Genomic DNA, 13629 nt, shown 5'->3' with positions numbered 1-13629 from the left:
TGTGTATATTGTGTGTGTGTGTGTGTATGTATGTATATAATGTGTGTTTGTATGTGTATGTATATAGTGTGTGTATGTATGTATATAAGGTGTGTGTGTGTGTGTATATATAACGTGTGTTTGTGTGTGTATGTATGTATATAATGTGTTTGTGTGTATATGTATATAATGTGTGTGTGTGTGTGTGTGTGTGTGTGTATATAGTGTGTGTGTATATTGTGTGTGTGTGTGTATGTATGTATATAATGTGTGTGTGTGTGTATATATAACGTGTGTTTGTGTGTGTATGTATGTATATAATGTGTTTGTGTGTGTATATATAATGTGTGTGTGTGTATAGTGTGTGTGTGTGTGTGTGTGTGTGTGTGTGTGTATGTATATAATGTGTGTGTGTATATATAACGTGTGTTTGTGTGTGTATGTATGTATATAGTGTGTGTATGTATGTATGTGTGTATATAATGTGTGTGTGTATATATAACGTGTGTTTGTGTGTGTATGTATGTATATAATGTTTGTGTGTGTAGATGTATATAATGTGTGTGTGTATGTATATTGTGTGTGTGTGTGTGTGTGTGTATATATAACGTGTGTTTGTATATAGTGTGTGTATGTATGTATGTATATAATGTGTGTATATAATGTGTGTGTGTATATATAACGTGTGTTTGTGTGTATGTATGTATATAATGTGTTTGTGTGTGTATATGTATATAATGTGTGTTTGTGTGTGTGTGTAAATAAATATATATATATATATATGTATATGTGTATATATATATATATATATATATACATGCACACAGAATAGTGTATCAGAATGGTAACAGTGAGTAAAAAAAATAAAACATTTCTCGTGGCCTTTTCCATCATCTTTCTCAGTGCATTACCCCAGTTGTGAGTTTTGAGAATTTTGACTGGCTGTGATGTTGATGCTATGCAAGTTCTGATTGGCTTGATCAGTGATGACTAAACCTAAGAAGCACAATTGACAAAAGTAGAAGGAGGAACCATAACGATGGCCAAATGTCTCGATATTGACAGAGACCCTGTGCCCATATCCAGACTTTATATTGGGGAAATACCAGGATTTTCTAAAGCATGCTTAATGGTTAGTCCCAGACCACATGGTACCCATATCTGTTAATGTCTGTCACTCCAGACTCATAACATGTCTTGCTTGTAGTTTATGAAATGAAGCATTGGAGTTGGAGAGGTTCACGTACCTTCTAGTGTATTGTAAAATGGTGAACAGTTTGTAGTGAGACATCATTTACAGTAGTGTGGGTTTTGTTAAGATGTTGATTTATGATGATCTGTGGTACCTGTTTTATTTCTTAATCAGCCATGGTTTGGTTCTGTAGCGCCTTTTTGTCTCTGGTTAAAGTGTTGTTGCACCAGACACCAAACCTACGTGAACCGACTATGGTGGATGATGGCATTCTCCTTTCCTAAGGATCACGTGAATGTTGGCCATCCATGTGAAGGTGGTTTGATGAAAACAGTCCCTAAAGCTCAAACCTTTCTGATTTCTGTAGTAAGTTCAATTGCTTGTTGGAGGTTTGTGCTCTGACATTGCCTTGTTCAGCTTCCCAACAGGAACAGACCACATCTCCTCTACCTGGTCACTGACTGACTACAGACGTGTTTTCTGAGCTGGGTGTGATTAAAGATTCTTGTGCTGTCATGTGTGAAAAGAGGGTGTAGTCTCCATCCCTGTGGATCTGAAGTACAATGCCAGACCTGGCAGCTTTCCAGATTACTGCTCCACTGGATGCCAGTGTTGTGAGTGTGTTGAAAATGGAGCGCTTTGCAGTGCAGGCGCCTCACTGATTATGAAGTGGATGATCTCTAACTTGGAGTTGTGGTTGTTCTCTCCCTCGTATTTGTTGTGGATGCGTCCCACAGGACTGAGAGTTCAGTTAATTATTCAGCCTCTTTCCAGTATCTGATTTGAAATGTTCTAAATGAAACAAGATGGAACTTAGTTGAGTTTCACATGTCTGGTTCTTGTAGTGCTGGAGAGAAGATGAGGTTTTTCTTTGAGGTCACAGGGTGAGGGGAGGAGCATATCATTGCTGCTGGAGGGGAGTATTACACTGAGGCCTGCTCTGATGGAGGAATCACGAGCTAACAGCATGAGGAACACACACACCTACAGTCCTTCAATCCTTTTTAAGCCCTAGTGGGTCTTGACCTCTAGATACATGGGTAATGCTGACAGCACACCACATATATACATATATTTATTATTCCCATCATATAGCTATCATATATATACACACACACACGCAAAATTATACACCCGCAGAGATTCCTGGAACATGTCTCTCCTGTGTAAACTACCTGAGGAATGTATCCATACAAGATATGCATTTCATTTGGACTAGATATGAATTGGGTCCAGACCAGATATTGCTTATATGTAGTGTAGATTAGAGTTTAGTTGCTGCTTGTGCAACATGCTGTGGGTGTGGTCCTGGTCCTGGTCAGAGCTGGACAAGCCCTTTGATGTACAATCTGGGCTGCTGGTTCCCTCTGCCGTCCCACAGGACTCAGCCTAGTACGCCAGCCGCCAAGTTTCAGAGCTCTCGAATTCCTGCCTCAGGTGATGTAGCGCAGAAGGGAATGATGGCCTGGCCCAAGGCCCTGAGGAGTGGGTTGGGAATATCACCCAGAATTCCCTCTGCTATGGTGCCTATTGCAGTTCGACAGGTTTTCCACTGTGTAAGGTTCAATCGCCATGACGCTGATCTACCCGCAGGGAGCTTGTCTTACTATGCTGTGATTTATTCTGCCTTGAGAAACCCTTGTTCAATTGGCTTGAAAAATAACCAGTCACAATCACTAACATTAAAAAAGGCCAGTGATCACTGTCAAAAGACAACCGAACCACCGGTTAGAAAAGCCACAGCAGTCTGTGTCACTATGGATAATAACCATAAACTGTGTGTGTGTGTGTGTGTGTGTGTGTGTGTGTGTGTGTGTGTGTGTGAGACAAGTGATTATGAATGTCGATAGCCATTAAAGCTTATTTTGTTTACTGTCCTTTTAATTCCGTGTTGGTTTAAATGTTCTTTAGTAGAGTTGTAACCATGAGGAAAATTGGTGTTTCATAACCCTAATCAAGGTAATTGATAATGCAACTGTTATGTCATGCTAATATTTGTATATTACGTTTCTTGTATTTGTATATAACCTTTATTCTGGTTGCTATGAAGCCATTTTAGAATTTGTGTGTTTGTGTCAATCTGGGTCATAAGAGGGGAGCCTAAAATAGACTGGATTACACATTTGTGTAATTGTATAGTTTTTCAACACATTTGTGTAGTTTGTTCATGTGACTGTTTGTAGTGTTGTGGAAACTGGATTTGGATCTAGAAATAAGGTGCTTAGGGCTTATGAACAAGGTCCGCCATGGTCTTTCTGCTCTTAATCTCCTCGGTCAGGGGTTTATCACTCTGTGTAAATTCTTTTTATTTATTTATTTTTAAATCAAAACATTTGTTGTAAAAAGCACTATATAAATACATTGTCACAAAGCAGCTTTACAAATGTCCAAGTCCAAGCCCCCAGTGAGCAAGCCAAAGTGACTATGGCAAGGAAAAACTCCCCAGAGCATGAAGAGGAAACCTTGCGAGGAACCAAGACTCAAAGGGCAGGCCCAACCTCTGGTCACCACAGTGGTGAGCATTTTAAGAGAACAATAAATAACTAATAATAAAATGGGGGAAAAAATAAGCAATTAATGTCTAGTCCAATTTTCTAGAGGGGGTGGTGGGAGTAGCCATGGCAGCTGAGACGAGTTGAGGCTCAGTAACATCTTGGTATGTATAGACATCGCGATCCTTAGCCTTTACCTGGACTTGTCCAGTGGTGCCCGTTAGTGAGAGGACGGCTTGGGAAGGATGGTTTTTGACCATATTTACCTGATGGAGCAAAATTTTGTGGAGTGATTTTGTGAGGTGTTTAAAGGTAGCCAGCAGGCATCATTGTGCTACCTGAGAGCGGGAGGCCGGAGATCACTCTTTGAACTGGTATAGGACGTATTTGGTGAAGATGGGCTTTGCACTGTATTGATTTTGTAACTACTCAAAATTTGTCTTTTCATATTTGTGACTGTTTTGTCTGCTTTCTTGGTGTGCGGTTCACTCTTTTTTTTTCTTTTTTTTTTGGCTCTCTGGCTATCTGTCTGTCCTTTAAAGGCATGTTGTTTGAGAATTTTTAAACTACGCTAAAGGTTTCACCCATCTGAGTCTGAATAATCGGACTAATCTGAATACTCTGAAACTATTGTGAATTTAGATGTAAGTCTCCTCTTTCTCTCCCTACTCTTTTACCCCCTCACCCTGTCTGTGTGTGTGTGTGTCTCTCTCTCTCTCTCTCTCTGTCTCTCTCTCTCTCTCTCCAGGTCAGCTGAACTGTGTTTCTTTCCCACGGGACGAGGAGGAGTATCTGAACAGCATTGTGGGTAGTGTCCCATACATCCTGGTGCTAGGGCAGGACTGCCCTGCCCGCTACCAGCTCCTCAACTGCCTCCTGGGTGAGAAGCTCCTCCCCCTTGGGGCAGAGCTGGGTGGGGCCTGTGGACCAGAGGGTGGAACCTGCAAGAGACGGAAGCTGTGTTTCACGCATGGGCGACAGACGCGGCTGAGCTTGGCATTGCCAGGGCAGTATGAGCTAGTGCACCAGCTTGTCGCACACTGCGGACGGTGGGACACAGTGCCCCGGCAGGACCTTGAGATCCAGGAGGAGTGTGAGGATAATGCACACCGATTGGCTGAGCTGGAGATCACACTGCATCACATGCTACTGCAGGTCCGAGGCAAAGGGAGTAATGGGAAATGTTGTACTGTGGGTTGACCAGGGTTATTGGGATAAATATAATGTCCCTTGTGCTGAATCAAAAAGGTGGGTCATTGGTGTTTTTAATACTGAAAGTTGAGACATAAGGAGATTTGGGAAATGCAGTGTTCTGGCCTGGGTGATGTCTAAGCAATATTGATTAGGAAATCCCAAACATGCATAATACATGAAGTAAGCCCATTTGTGAGCACTTACTTTCTGGATGCCATAGTTCTGGATATGTTTATTAAACATATAAACCTCTTCCCCTGACAATGAACATTTTATTGGACCGGGAGCCACACAGGAGACTGCATTGTAGACATGCCTCTTGATGATTCCCCCCTCTGCAAGAGATCTCCCCTATAAAGTGGAACACAGTGATATAACAGTGTGCGCCTGTTTGTGTGCAAGTGTTGAGCAGGAGTAGAGCAGTGTTGGTGATTCCTCTGAACAGGGGTGTTGCTTCTCTGCTTTTTCAATTGGACGAAGGCTTCTGCTGTGGGCGGAGTGGAGGCTCGGCAGAGGGCGTGGCTCTATTTGAACGCTAGCGTTACCACAGAGTGAGCTCCATTCATCTCTACAGCTTCTGAAACACAGTCAGGACACACTCGGCGCACGCCATTCTTGGCTACTGGCGGCAAGTCGTTCTAGAATCTACATCTTAATGTATTAAGGAATTGAGGGAGTGTTCACCTTTTTAAAAGTGAGGCATGCTGCATCGTGTGCTTGAGAAAGCGAAGCACGCTTCGTTAGTGAAGATAATAGCGGCAGAGTATGGCAAAACATCAGTCAGAGAATGTCCAAAAAAGAACAAGACTGTTGATAGACATTTTGCCCCAGTAATCTTTGTATTGAGTGTTGTATATCTTGTGGTGCGAACAGTCCAAACTACCTTTCCGTCCATCAGTGCATCTAAGGCCCTACTTGATTGATTGGTCAACAGTGGACAAGGTGTGGCAGTCTTCTGCGATGCTCAGCACAAAAGGTGACGTTTCTCAACATGACCGCACGGTTTAAAAATGTGAGGTGCGTCGCGCAGGCTAGAGAATTCAATTGCAGTTTGTGTTGACCCTTATCCAAGTACGTAATACAACTTGCACAAGTTGAAACGGCATCGTGCAAATGCTCTCTTAGACGGCTTAGAATCCCAGAGCTTACTTGGTGCTCACATTGGATCTATGCTCAACTCAAACAGTGGAGATGTGTTTGAGGTTTATATCGTGTCACACCTCTGAAAGGTCCTGAAGTGGGTTGATGGACAGCTGTGTGGACGTGAGGTCAGCAGCTCCTCTCCTCAGTCTCCTCTTCTCCCCTCCTGTCTTTTTCTGCCTGTTTTAAGCCACCACCACGCTGTGCAACTTCCCTTCGCTTCAGCTCAGCTGTGTACCTCATGAGCACTGCGTAGAGAAACGCCCAACAACACTGATGAGAATCTGGCCTCAGGGTCCTATATATTAAGACTTCATGCAGGTTACCATGACGGTTTGTTTGTTTCCCTGACTTGAGAAAAAACTTGGAGAAAGTAGAAAACTAGATTTGTGACTGACTGTACTTTGTACATTCACGCTGTGTGCACATGACCAACATCAACCTAATCAGAAAGCCGTCATGGATTTCAGTTCCCGGTGGCTGGAGCTGTGCTTGGCCTGTATCGTTTGTTTGGTTAAACAGCTTTAATCTTTGCACACCTCTCTAGGTACTTTCTCTAATCTGAGTACCTAGTTTTTAGGTTTTAAGGTCTGTCTGCTTGTGCTGTGGTTTCCCCTTAAGAGTAGACCAGTGTTCCAGACTTTCCAGGTGCACAAAGGGCTTTGGGGCAGATTCCAGAGAGGGTCCGTGCAGAAGTGTGTGCTGTTGGTGGGCTGGCACGCTCATCACCACATGCTGTACACGGTGTTTGATCTCTGGCTGTGGGAATTTGGGACCGGTGCTCTGTGTGTAGTGGATGTTGTGTGTTTGGTGAGTGTCCGCTGTCCTGTGGGTGAGGCGGTGCTCCAGTGCTGTGTCATTCTCACCGGCACGCTAAAGAAATGTGGAGTGGCTCAGGAGATCCCAGCACCTCCGTGCTAATTAGGACCTGTGGCCTGAGATTCCTCCCCCCCTTACTCAACTGAACACGCGGTGAGAGTGCAGGGAGGCATGTGCCCTACAAGTGATGCAGACATCTCACCAGCCAATGTCCGTCATTTGTTCCACTGGAGTTAACGGGGTTAATGCTGGTGGCTGTTATTCAAGGTCATGGGTTATTGGCTACAATACAAACACAACTAATCGCATGCTAACCTCATGATTGTTAATAATAACATAATTCTGCCTGTTTTCATTGTTTGTTCAGATCACATTCACGTTCATCATGGATCATTTCTGTACGTTTTCTTTCTACAAAGAAATATTACTGCACATACAGAGCTGGGATTGTGTTGCCTGTCTTCTACATTTGCCAGTTAAAAAATGCCTCTGTAGTATCACTTTGAAAATGTGGAGTGGAGTAGTCCTAAGGAATTCTGGGAATCTTGGCGTGATCCTAGGAATTTTGGGATTTGGAGTCTGGCAGTGCGACTGTTGCATCAGTCCTATGGAATAGAATGAAATGTAAAAAATGAGACATCACATTTGAGTGAGTTTATTTTGCAGCTTGCAGACTTATAGAAAAAAAAACCAGCATGAGGGGCCGAAAAGGAAAAAAAACTTGCAAAAGCCATGGACACACTGTATCGCTCCATATATGTATGTGACCCACAGGACCTACACGGCTTCTTTCCTAGTACTTTAGAAGACTAAATGGGTAATGTGTTATGGAGTCTTCTTTTCTACCATTACAAGCAGCTTTAAAAAAAACAACTGTATTGGGGAAATGTACGGCTGCGGTATTTGAGACTGAAGCAGCACTTTGTTTTCATCAGATCCGAGGCTGAAGGGAGTGCCCACAGGGAGGCTCTGGGTGGCTGTGCTGCTTCTGCAAAATGGGGGGCATTATGGCTGAAAAAACAGGCTGCTAGTTTTTAAAGCAAATGCTTGCAGGCCATCTTTGTTCTGGAGAGGTTTTAGACGGCTGCCGGGCTTGTTTTGCTGGAGACGGCACTGACTGCCTCTTTTGTGTGTTGGTTAGACTGAAGTCTCTCTCTCTCTCTCTCTCTCTCCCCCACTCTTTTTTTTTTTCTCCCCTGTCTTTGGTCTCTTTCTCATTCGGTCTTGATTGCTTTGTCACTCTTTCTGTCCCTCCTGTGCTGGATGTGTTGAGCCCGAGGGGCTGTGCATCACAGAAGGGAGAATAAACGGTTTGCCAGGTTGGAATACGCACATAGTGGCTCTGAGATTTCTGGGGAGTCCGGTGGTGGTTTTGAGTTTTGATTTCTATTTATTTATTTAATATTACTTGATATTAAGTTGATGTCTTTTATTGTTAACATTATTTGAAACCTCAAATGTATTATATTAGTCATAGTCAGTTTTTTCTCTGTCTCTAGTCAGTTCTTTCTCCCATCGGTTTAATTACCAGTGCATGTCAACTTCTGCCCCTGTCCAGTATTTCTTTGCTCTAGGTCAGGCCACTGCAGGTTTTCCCACGAGAACTCTGAGATATTGATGGCCTGTTAGCCATCATTACTAAGTCCCATACATCAGGCCTGCTGTGCTGTCGAAGCCGCAGTCGTATTCTGATAGCATGTCTGCTTTCGTCCAAGATAGGGTGGCCACGTTAATGACTCCTGAAAGGAGGACATCACATATGTCGCCCCCAAAGAGATGTAATTCTTTCCTAATCCTCAAAATGAAACCATTTTGCTGATAGAGATCTGAAATGCCTTTGGTGGTGATATACAAGGTATTTGCTTTGAAATGTATGTGACCCGCTAAAATGATATTTAAAAAATAATAACACCAGAAGGATGAGAAATATGTGTGGGAATGCCTGAATGGAGGATGGGGAGCTGAAAAACTGGACTGTCCAGCCTAAGACCAGACATCTGGCCACTCTAATCCAGAATTGCTTATGTGGTTGATATCGAATGGAGGCTAGCAGGTCAGCAGTTAGTATGACCTTGGCCACACTCACTGGTAGGATTTGTTTGTCTGATAGCTTCCACTCATTGTCAGCAATCTGATCAATGTTGATAGCTTTCCCTGTTCCATACATGTCAGGCCTATGTTCCTTATCCTGTATTCAGGATGATTTTCCAGTTGTATGACCTCTTCCTCACAGTTCTCAGTTCATGTTATATCTGTTAATCTGCTCAGAATAAGATGAGCTGGTCTAGAATCAGGCTTTGCCTTCCCAGTGGTGATGCATATGATCATATACCTGCATCAGAGTTGATCCTAGACCAGGTAATTTGAGATGATGTGTAAATATGGGCTATGGTTAAGCTGTGCATTCTGCTGACTCACTGTCCATATAGCCAAGAAGTGTAGCACAGAAGTAATTAGCTGATGTCCATCCACATAGTAAGCAAATCAGGATACAAATAGGCAGTGGCTTTTGGCCTGCAGGGGTGCCATTACTGCTGACCATACCAACGTTTGCCCTGGTGTGGTCATCCTTTATAAAATGTATTGCACTGTGACCAACACTGGCTGACTGCTCAGATGATAACCCACTTTGAAAAGAAATTTGACCGGGAGAAATTGGGATTTCTCAAAGGGTGCTGCTGGGCTATGTTGGTATTGTTCTGTCTCTCTGCCACTCCCAGGAGGCTAAGATCATGGTGGTGCCGTGTGCAGGCGTGCAGACCCTCACACAGGCGTTGGATGACTGCCTACGTGACACCATTCCCATCACCCTCTATGCCTTGAGCCAGGATTCTGTCACCCAGGAGCAGGCAGCGTCTCTCCTCAAGATCCGAGAGCTGCTTCCCTACCCCATCTGCTATGTTCGAGTCTCCGGGCCGCCGCAGCCAGGCGAGACGGCGTCCCCGGAGCCCGGCCGCCCTGCCGAACGCGGTGCTCTCTACAAGCAGCTTGTCTCTCTGGGCCTCCTGTCGAGCGGGGCGGGGAACTGCTCCTGCGGTGCCCCCTCCCAGCCGCACGGGAGCGTCCTTGGGGAAAGTGTGGACCGCCTGCACCGCCTCCTGGGTCCCTTTGCGAGGCAGGTGCTCATTGGCCAGCAGGTGGAGGCTGCCAGCCGCCTCAATGCCCTGCACTGCCTTTGGCTCAATCTCTTCATCAACCAGGTGAGAGTGGTGGTCCCAAAACATACCACTGAGGCACACCTGTAGTATTAAAATAAGGAGAGCTATAAGAACTGTCCCAGTTTGGCTGTAGAAGGATGTGCTCGGGGGGAGTGATGCTGGTCTGTAGAGTAGTGCAAAATTACTCCTCTTGCAAGCATTTAGTTATTTATTTATTTTCTAAAGTATATATGAACTAACTGCTGAGAAGACTCTTCAATACAGCAAAATGACCTGAACAAACCCCTTATCTGATTTCAAAGTTCTGCTTATGCAGAATAGTTCATTAATTCACTATACTTTTTAGTTAAATATTTAACTTGAGGTGTGGGGATATATGTCTGTTTTGAGCATGCTATATGCTGATTGTTGCCTTTGTAATAGTATTGTTTCCGTGCTAGTTGAATAGAGAGAATATTTGCAAGGAATTTTTTTAGGATTCCAAGCAGTTTTATTACAATGGCAAAAGAATTGACATGCATTGTGCTTTCTTAAAAATTTTTTTTATTGTTTTTGTTAATGTTTTGGTGTTCATGTTAATGATTCATGTGATGGCACAGTAATATTAGTACTATATTGGTATTGTAATAACTTCAGCATTAAACATCTCTCCCAATATTGATTGGAGAATATATTAATTTCTGGATTTACCAATTGACTTGAAGCTATTATATATTCCATACTGACATTTGTAATGTAATATTGGAGATCATAGCAGATCATAATTTCAGATGATCAGTTCAAGTTCAAGAGGTTTTATTGTCATTTCAGCTATATACAAGTACACAACAAAAACGAGACAGTGTTCCTCCAGGACCATGGTGCAACACAAAACAACAGTGCAACAGACAACATGCTACACAAGTGCAACCAGTCCGATATAGTGCAAAATGTCATTAAATAAACAATAAGAAATACAGGACAAATACAAAATACAAAACCTAATGGATTTCACTGCTTAGAACGGGTCTCAGTTTCTTTGTTGCTGTTGATTTTTTGTTATTCATTTGCAGTTATTGTTGTGCTGATGGCTGCTTGTCGTTGTATGCTCCCCGCCCCCAACTTTACCCCCGTAGGCGTTCGACCTGCAGAGGGACCTCCAGATCACCCCACGCCGGCTTGAGTACACCCGGGAGAAGGAGGGGGAGCTCTTCGCCTCGCTCATGGCCATCGCCAACCGCAAGCAAGAGGAGATGAAGGACATGATCGTGGAGACGCTCAGCACCATGAAGGAACAGCTGCTGGAGGATGCCGCCAACCTGGAGTTCACAGGTCAGGGTTCAAGGATCGATAGTCGCAGTGGGGGGGCCGTCTCTGTGGAGTAGTGCCCTGTGCGGTAGGCTCGCTGCAGCTGAAAACCAGAACTCGAGCAGGTGGTCTGTGTGTTGGAGTTCAGTGGTTGTGTGGAGGTACGTTTCTGTATATATGCACACACACTCACTGGTTAGCAGTGTTGTTAAGTCAGTGTGCGTGTGAGTGATTACTCAGCAGTAGTACACTGACTGTGGCAGAGACTGTGGGATGAATAGTTGTACTGTTTGAGGAAATTCATTAGAGGAAATTAGATGCTTGTGGCTAACTTGGGTGTTTTATAGTGCAGTCTTCAGTGTATTCGTGAGAATGCTTGACTATTCTCTCCCCCCCCACCCCCCTTCTCTCAGATATTATCGTGACCCAAAATGGAGAGCCCGTGACCTCTAAGGACATTAAGTCGTGTATCCAGCAGATCCAGGAGCTGATCGTGGTGCAGCTGAACCAGGCGGTGGCCACTAAACTCACCAGCTCAGTGAACTATCTGCGCGAGAGCTGCGTGGGCACACTTGAGAGGTGTCTGAGCAGCCTGGAGAAATCGAACATTGACACCTCCGCTCACAACGTCACCTCTAACCACCTGAAACAGGTTACGGACCAAGACGCACAGACGCACACACCTTAAGTAGTTGTGGGGAGATGTGCAGAGAAACAACTTTTTAAAATGTACATAGAGATGCCTAAATTATAAGTGCTCAGTGGCCTTCTAACCTGGAGTACTCTAACCGTTTTGTTATTCCTGTGTGATCACGTGATCTCAGATCCTGAATGCTGCCTATCACGTGGAGGTGACATTTCACTCTGGATCTTCTGTTACACGACTGGTTTGGGAGCAGATCAAACAGGTGTGAAATTCCCACTCGGTCAAAGATCACCCAGGCACAACCGCAGTATGAGTTCCTCACTGGTAGAGCATAGAGCTACAATATCAGCAGTAAACAAGATGAGTAGAGATGGTTCCCCTCTCTCTCTCTCCCTCTCTCTCTCTCTCTCTCCCCCTCTCCCCTGTAGATCATCCAGAGGCTGACCTGGGTGAACCCTCCAGCAATAACTCCAGAGTGGAAGAGGAAAGTAGCCCAGGATGCCATAGAGAGTCTGAGTGCTGCTAAACTGGCCAAGAGCATCTGCTCCCAGTTCCGCACCCGCCTAAACAGCTCACATGATGCGTTTGCCGCCTCACTGCGCCAGGTAACGTGCGGCATTCACGCACACACACACGTGCACCTGCAGGCACTCGCATGAGGGCAGGGGGTGTGGTCTGACACTAAGTTTTGCAGGACTAATGGGTCATCAAATACAGCATCCTCTTATCCGACAGCAGTTTGGACTGTTCTAGGTTCAGTCCTGTCAAATTGCTGGATCTGATTTTCTGGTGTTTCATTTCCAACTTAAATTCACATACAATAAATTTCATTGGCTACAAGTCTGAATAATATACTAGCACTACAACTACAATATAGAGAAACAGAATTCTAAAATACCTTTAAAATAAAAATAAATCCGATAATTACACATTACTTTTTAAACACACAAAACTGAGTTACAGACAACAAGCAGACACTCATAAGAAGCAGTGATCATAACCTAGCAGCTGAAACTGGATGAGGCAGAAGAACTGGCCTGGCAGGAGAGGGCAAGTTAGGAGAAACAGAACCTGAGAATCCCTTTGGCCTTTCATATACTAAACATCAGAGACTACCATCTGCAAAATATGATCAAAAACATTCCTTAAACTGTCCCTACATCCCATAAACTCAGACAATGAAGCTTACTCAGGGAAAACATAGATGCCATAGACTTATCTGTCCAGTTTATCTTAAACTACCTCATTTTTCCTCATCTAATCTGTGTATTGCCGGTCCAGTTTTTAAATGTGTTCCTTATCACTGATACCCACCTCAGTGGTTGATTTTATACACTGCCTGGCCAAAAAAGAGGTCTCACACTCTAATATTTCGTTGGACTGCCTTTAGCTTTGATTACGACACGCATTCGCTGTGGCATCATTTCCACAAGCTTCTGCAATGTCACAACATTTATTTCTGCCCAGAGTTGCATTCATTTTTTCCCAAGATTTTGTATTGATGATGGGAGATTTGGACCACTGCGCAAAGTCTTCTCCAGCACATCCCAAAGATTCTCAATGGGGTTCAGGTCTGGACTCTGGTGGCCAATCCATGTGTGAAAATGATGTCTCATGCTCCCTGAACTACTCTTTCACAATTTGAGCCTGATGAATCCTGGCATTGTCATCTTGGAATATGCCCGAGCCATCAGGGAAGAAAAAAATCCATTGATGGAATAA

At 44.0% G+C, this 13629-nt stretch overlaps 1 protein-coding gene across 2 annotated transcripts in view; it reads left to right on the top strand.

The window, feature by feature from the left end:
- dstyk (dual serine/threonine and tyrosine protein kinase) overlaps window positions 1–13629 on the top strand; it is a 74643-nt gene that overhangs the window by 53490 nt on the left and 7524 nt on the right. The window contains exons 1-7 of one of the 2 annotated variants that reach the window (XM_081705344.1): window positions 874–3686; window positions 4412–4818; window positions 9537–10016; window positions 11090–11285; window positions 11675–11913; window positions 12086–12169; window positions 12336–12512. In XM_081705344.1, the coding sequence (XP_081561470.1) occupies window positions 3596–3686; window positions 4412–4818; window positions 9537–10016; window positions 11090–11285; window positions 11675–11913; window positions 12086–12169; window positions 12336–12512 (1674 nt within the window). In that variant the 5' untranslated portion in view covers window positions 874–3595. Of the gene's footprint in view, window positions 1–873; window positions 3687–4411; window positions 4819–9536; window positions 10017–11089; window positions 11286–11674; window positions 11914–12085; window positions 12170–12335; window positions 12513–13629 lie in introns of those variants that run through there. The other variant, XM_035520400.2, reaches the window with a different exon arrangement.

The sequence above is a fragment of the Electrophorus electricus genome, chromosome 22, assembly GCF_041902795.1.
Source record: "Electrophorus electricus isolate QZ-2024a chromosome 22, ASM4190279v1, whole genome shotgun sequence".
NCBI lineage: Eukaryota > Metazoa > Chordata > Actinopteri > Gymnotiformes > Gymnotidae > Electrophorus > Electrophorus electricus.
The sequence above is the reverse complement of the archived record's forward strand: the minus strand, read 5'-3'. Positions and strand labels throughout refer to the sequence as shown.